Source organism: Rhincodon typus, chromosome 36, assembly GCF_021869965.1.
Source record: "Rhincodon typus isolate 14 chromosome 36, sRhiTyp1.1, whole genome shotgun sequence".
NCBI classification, from domain to species: Eukaryota; Metazoa; Chordata; class Chondrichthyes; order Orectolobiformes; family Rhincodontidae; genus Rhincodon; species Rhincodon typus.
In genome coordinates, this window is record NC_063367.1 from 22747715 (window position 1) to 22754844 (window position 7130).

The window sequence follows — 7130 nt, forward strand, 5'->3', positions numbered from 1 at the left end:
TATCCCGGCATTACCCACCCCTATCCGGTATTCCCTCAGTATCCCGGTATTACCCACCCATTTTGCTACAAGTTGGTATTCCCTCACTATCCCAGTATTCCCTCAGTATCCTGGTATTCCATCCCACTCCCGGTATTCCCTCAGTATCCCAACCCCCTCCCGGTATTCCCTCAGTATCCCGGTATGACCCACCCCTTCCTGGTATTCCCTCAGTATCCCAACCCCCTCCCGGTATTCCCGGTACCTGTGCCGGTGGCCGTGTTCAGTGCCGCCAGGGCCAGCATGAACCGCAGCCCGGGCTCCGCCATCCTCGCGGCCTCGGTGGGCCCGCGGGCCGAGCCCCAGCCTGAGCCCGAGCCCAGAGCACGGGGCGGGGGGAAAGGGCAGAGAGCGCGGATCGCGATTGGAACCGGGATCGGGAGCGGGGATCGGCCGGGACCGACGGACAATACCCAGCATGGAAGGGGGCAGCTACTAAAACCCGGACTAGACGCTCCACAGGAGCGGATCAGGATCACCACCCGCCAAAACGCGGACCGGAGTATCCTCAGGAGCAGGATCACCAGCCAAAACCCGGACTGGAATGTCCTCAGGAGCGGGATCACCACCCGCTAAAACCCGGACTAGGAGGAGTAGAGCAGGATCACTGCCCAGTAGAACCGGGACTGGAATCTAAGGTAAAGTATACAGTTCAGTACCAGTAAGGACTAGACTCAATGCTCTGGTCCAAATTTTAACAGCAATAAAAACTAAATTTTAGGATTTAGTTCAGTAGACTAACCCTCATCACAACCTTCTAGACAGTCACAGGAGCCTAGCATCACTGGAGTCTGAAAGAAGCTACATATAATTAAAGCTTCAACTTTTCATTAATTTAGACTGGAACTCATCATAGCCATACAATCAGATTAATTGGATAATCAAGATGGGATCATATTTTAAGGAAGAGCTGTAGCTCAGGTTGTGGTTTAAGTTATTGGCTGGTTCACAAAGCGGACTGGTTTTCGTGCAAACATTTTGACTCCTTTCTAGGTGACATCTTCAGTGCTGTTTAGCCTCCGTTGAAGGCCATGGTTCTATCACGCTCTGAATTTATATGGGCCCTTCTGTCAGGGTAGCTAGTCTTGTTTCTGGTTTTGTACCATTGTGGGATGTAGACAGGGTCCATTTCAACATTTATCGCAACAGTGGTTGAAAACCAGGCCTCCAGGAATTCTCATGCTTGTCTTTGTTTTGCTTGTCCTAGTACTGTAACTTTGTCCCAGTTAAACTGATGTCCTTCTATGTCAGAGTGTATTGAAATGAGGGAGAGTTGATCATGCCATTTTGCTACAAGTTGGTATTCATGTATTCTAGTGGCAAACTTCCTGCCAGTCTGTCCTATGTAGTGTTTCTCACAGTTGTTGCATGGTATTTTGTATATCACATTTGTCCTGCTCATTGTGGGTATGGGGTCTTTCATCTTTAAGAGTAACTGGCGAAGTGTAGCTGTTGGTTTGTGTGCTATCCTTATTCCAAGAGGTTGTAGGAGTCTTGTAGTCAGTTCTGATGTGTTTCTAATACAGGGTAGGGTGACCAGTGTGTTGGGCCCCAATGAGCAGGAAAATTGTGATATACAAAATACCGTGCAGCAACTGTGAGAAATGCTACATAGAACAGACGGGCAGGAAACTCACAACCAGGATACATGAACACCAACTCAGAAAAACGGCACGATCAACTCTCCCTCGTTTCAGTACACTCCAACATAGAAGGACATCAGTTTAACTGGGACAAAGTTACTGTTTTGCTTGCCCTAGTACTAAGACAAGCACGAGAATTCCCAGAAGCCTGGTTTTCAACCTTCGGTGCAATAAACAAACGTGTTGAAATAGACCCCATCTACTTACCACTACAGTACAAAACTGGAAACAAGACTACCCACCATGACAGACTGGACCATATAAATTCAGAGCATGACAGAACAACAGTGCTTCAGCTGAGGCTACACAACACTGAAGATGTTACCTAGAAGGGAGACAAAACGTTTACACAAGACCCAGTCAGCTCTGCGAACCAACCAACAATTCCAAGCTGGGATCATGCCAGAGCATTTCACAATGTGAAATCAAATCCAAAGCTCTTTAGTCAATGAAGTGGGCTTTTTCAACCCACTGTTTTAATGTTGGAAACATTACATAATAAGATCCAAAAATAAGATTTTTTATTTTAAATGATGCTATTTTTGGAGACAGACATTGGAATGGCCATTCCTAGTTTCAAATAACACTGCGAGATTTTGTTTTTAAACACCAACAGACGAGGGAAAGAGTTTAATGTTTCATCTAACTGCTAGCTCTCTAATTCTGCCACACTCCCTCAGTATAAGGTAGTCCTAGATTAATGTTCTCTAGTTGGGCTAACATCCAGAGGGAGTGATAAATGATGATTCGGGTTCCACTCTAGATGGTACTTCATCTCTGTTTAGAAGGCTAAATCAAAATACTGGGATTAATAATCCAGTAGGATACTTGGATTTTATGAAAGGAGACAGCCCCCAGCTACTTCATAGTAAAGGGTAGATGGAACTATTTCAGTCTCCATGAAGATTAAAAACCATGAGGAAGGCAACAGAAATTGCATCAGGTATTCCTCCCTCATAAGTAGCACAGAAGGCCCATGTGAGATTGGTGTTTCAGTCCTGGCCTTGGGGCAGAACATAATGGACAAACAGACATGCTCTAATAGAATCAATGCAGAATTGCACACAACCAAAGCATATTTACAATCATTGCCACTGAACAAATAACACACTCCTCAAATAGAAAACAGCTTTCACCACTACATTTTTAGAAAAAAAATTTATTGCAAAATCTTGCTTTAAAAAAAGTTATATATTCACTAGATTGATACAGTGCCTTAAACCACAAATTTAACAGAAAAAAATCAGATTTTCGAGTAATGTTTGACAACAGCACTTTGATCAAGAGATAGAAGGCATGAAATCAGCTAACAAATGCCCATGAGTTACCACCAGGCTTCTCTTTACACAGATGTGAAAGATAACATACAGCAATCATAGTGTTAACTAAAATAGCAAGAGTCAACAGAAACCGTGTCAAATATCGTTCTGCAAAATCTGCCGCAATTTAAACCATAAAAGTTTTGTTCATGCTAACAATGTATCTATTATGGAGAAAACTAAAAAGTTGGTCCTTGCAAATGAACTGAAGCTCGAATAGCCACATGGTCAAATCCTAGCTGAACAATGAGACCGCCACAAATCTCCTGCCCTTTGTGGATAAACTTGTGTTGTTCTCAGCAGTGCCACAAGAGGGGGTAAATAGACAGAAACGGCAGCTATGCTCAGCTGGAGCCATCTTCGACAGTACTGTCAAGTACAGGCAGCCCAGAACTGTAGACAATGTGGTGATAGAAAGACCAGATCCAGTTCACCCCAAGCAGCACATAGCCTCTGGTGTTTCTGTACAAGCAGGCTATGCTGAAGGATACACTTTGCTGGGCTTAATGAACATTCCCACAACTTTGGGGAATGCCTACAATAAGAACGGCAAGCTTACTGACAAATTTGTATTATAATGCAGATCCAAAGTTACAATCAGCTGTTAGACACTTCATTGCAGCACCACGATTAATGTTCCAGGAATTCTATTTTTCCCTTTCATTTTTATACAAATGCTCAGCATTGCACATCATTCCACTGTCTGTTACAGTGCACTGAAGCGATTACATTGTTGTGCATTTGTGAAAATAGTTTGATAAGCTTGGAAATTCAGCAATTTAAAAATTGTTTTAAGTAGACAATTTACTTTAAATTGTTTCATCATGTACACATTCCACAATGTGAAATTTCAGTTACAGACACGCCTCTGGCACTAAGGGCCTGTGAAAAGCAAAGGTTTAATGAACAGCCAACAGAACATTCACCAAACCTCCTCTTGTAAAAATTCTCTTCCTTCTGAAAAATGTGACAGTGCAGCCACAATCCAGGAGTTTTTAAATTTTAAAAGGAATTAGGAGACAGGGAGAACAAAGAATTTAACTCACTGCTTAAGAAAGTTAAAAAGCAGAAAGCAAATATTAAAACACTCAAATCAATATTTCCAATACAAGTGGAACTGATTTCCTGCAAGAATCCATCAAGGAATAAAGGAAGAAGCAGTTTAAGCCCCAGTGTGTCGATGATTCAGCAATATTCCCAAAAGCTCAGAGAGAGAGGGAGGTTACCTGCACACGCCACTAATTCTGCCATTTGCTTCTGCTTCAACTATTACTCTCAAAGGGATAATCTGTAATTTGGGGTGAATGGTGGGAGGAAGACAAGCTGATTTTCAGATTCTCATTTATGCCAGACATCCAACCTCTATTACACATGCCCTAATGCCCAATCCTCACATGCAGTTCTGTTATTCTATTGTGGAGGCTATTCCACTGTGGAACACAACAGCTGAGTCTGATTCAGCCCCTTAAACAACAATCTGAGTCTGCACCAGGGATACCAGAATAGCCACGCAGATCAGGAACCTCAGCTTGTTCTGTTCTGGTCCAGAATGAACTACAGAACACTATAGCTGCACCCCACTGTGGCAATTAGCTGACTCAGCACAGACTGTAAATCAAACTTTACAACTCCCCGGTCAACTGATTCAGGACAGCATCTCTGTGGGAACTGGAACTTTTATATTTACATTGTTACTCGGCAGAACTACATTTTCTCTTCAGCCAGGTCACGCATAGCTAAAAATCAGAATCATGATCAAAATCAGTTCAAACACTTTCTAAAAACAGGGAAAACTCAGCAATTTTCCCCCTTCAGCTGCTCTTTATTTCACCAAATCCTCCTTAAATAAATAGAAATTCAGGGATCCCACTGTTTTGGAAGAGATTTTTCTTTCCCTGAATCAATGTTATTAGCTAGTAGCTATTTAGTTAAGCATAAAAATACAAATTACTAACCTCACCTAATACCCTATAGAAGACATAAAACCCAAACCATTCAGTATAACAATCATTTGAAGAAAGATCAGTTGAATTTCTGTCATTGAGGATCAGTAAAATGTAACAGAATGTGACCATTTAAACTCCTGCACAATTCTACATCACAGTCTACCAAATCTGTGGCGAAATATTTGGAGCTATGTAACACAGATGAAGTACTGATTGATATCGGTCTATCACAGCTAAGGAAGAGAAAACAGTTTCAACTAATTTCTCTTGTATTTATCACGTACCAAGACGGGAGCATAGACTGTAAAGAAAGTAAGTTTTGTTCTCCAGCTCCAGAAATTGTCACACTAAACCGACAGCTTAAATGAATCTTCACATTTTGCAAATAAAGACTTTTTTATAAACTGTACCTTTATTTACATTAACTTCTCACTTACAAGAGTATAAGCAGCCGCCATGAGTAGACCCTCTCCTGGAGTTGAATTTTCCCTTTAAGTCTTCAGTGTACACCCTCTAGAGGCTTATTCAATCTGCTCTGGGATTGCAAAATAAAGCACTTCAAGATCCAACTACAGTAGTAAAGATTTCTCTGCAATGCCCCAATAAGATGCATCAACTCCCAACTCAGCAAAGTGTCCCACTGCATTAATCACGTGAGCATTCCACCTCTCATACTGATTATCTTTTGGTTTCTGAATGAGATTCCTCATTAGTGTCAAATTAGTGGAAGTATTGTGTTGTAAACAAACCCATTGAATTAAAACCACCAACTGAAGATCCCCACAGCTATCAGATGGTGAAGATTTTCACCCAAACACACTGGGCTGGATCAGAATTCAGGTTCTCAAGGTGAAGAATCAGAATCTAACATTGGCATCATGTAACCCACAACACTGAAAATATGCCAGTCACAAAATTATGGTATCCCAGACAAGACAACACTCTCCACTGAGATTTCCAAAGTTCATTTTAACATAACAAAAAGAAATTAGAACTAGCAGTCGTTTCCTGATGGAAAGAATATTAAAATTGTATCAGATACAATAGAGACTAAGGGACATTATCAATGGAAATAGCAAAAAGAAAAAGGGAGTGACTAGGTCAATTCCTGGTCAACTTTTATACATCAGGCTTTGGTCTAAAAGGAGCAAAAGCCTCAACTGTGCTTCCTGCTCCTACTAGAGTCGTATCTCACCACCACCACCCCAATTCCTACATACTAAACACAGAGCATTTGCCTTAAATACAGAGCTTTGTTCTGTCTTTTTCCACAGTAAGGTTCACAGAAAAGACACCCGCTCAGAATATAAAAGCCCTTCAGCAGAGATAGTGTCACCCAATCCCACTGTCCTTACTGGATTGACACAAATCAGAACAGGAGTGATGAAAAATGAGATGTTTTCTCTGTGCCACGTATGCACAGGGTTGGCTGGGTTCAAAGTCACTTTCTTACTCTTCAGCAATCCGTCTGTTTGTGAGAGAACAAATTCTTTGGGAAATTCAAGAACAACTTTTGTTGGATCGATCGCATCAGTGCCACATGCCTGATTCCCAGCAACTCTCGCACCAGCCACAAGAGATGATATTTGATTATTCCAGTAACCATCTACAGTTGCCAGGATGTGATAGGCCAGTGTGTGGAAATGAAGACGAGTTAAATCCGAATCCTTGCGTGAATCAGTGCGTCCATATTCTTTGAGAAGCCAGAAAATAATATCACTAACCATTCCAACATCAGGAGCCCCATTCCAATGCTTCTGCAAAGAGTGAGGTCCTGAACCAGCCTGACTGATGAACAACAGCTCTTGCTCATTCAGGCCAATCGAGTTTACAATAGTAAGAACCTGCTAAGAAGAATAAAAGCTGATCAGCAGAGTAATGAACCAACAGTGTGCCCAACACACAGAGGTAATTCTAAAAATGAAAAATCAAGTTTAGATGAAGGTTTTGACAGCAGCGGGAGGCAGGAGCAGAGAAGGGCAGTGCCAGAGAGTGCAGAGTTTGCAATGGAGAGGATGTGATTGGGGAACTCAGATCAGATTCAAACCATTTGTTAAAATTGTCAGCAGACTGATTCAGCCTGAGACAGCATCCACAGATGGGGATGGAATTATTGGAGAAGACTGAAGATAATGGCTGCCTCCCTGTGCGTCTCTCTCTCTCGGCCTGTCTGCCTCCCTGTG

General features: G+C 42.1%; 2 protein-coding genes across 2 annotated transcripts in view; both read right to left on the reverse strand.

The window, feature by feature from the left end:
* The window catches only part of LOC109919977 (neogenin-like), a 173679-nt gene extending 173226 nt beyond the window's left edge, over positions 1–453 (reverse strand). The window contains exon 1 of the mRNA XM_048617122.1: positions 245–453. Coding sequence (XP_048473079.1) covers positions 245–308 — 64 coding nt within the window. The 5' untranslated portion in view covers positions 309–453. The remainder of the gene's footprint in view (positions 1–244) is intronic.
* A 2372-nt stretch (positions 454–2825) lies between these two features.
* LOC125487086 (ADP-dependent glucokinase-like) overlaps positions 2826–7130 on the reverse strand; it is a 29920-nt gene continuing 25615 nt past the window's right edge. The window contains exons 2-3 of the mRNA XM_048617066.1: positions 6852–6861; positions 2826–6791 (exon numbers count right to left, since the gene is read on the reverse strand). Of these exons, the coding sequence (XP_048473023.1) occupies positions 6228–6791; positions 6852–6861 (574 nt within the window). The 3' untranslated portion in view covers positions 2826–6227. The remainder of the gene's footprint in view (positions 6792–6851; positions 6862–7130) is intronic.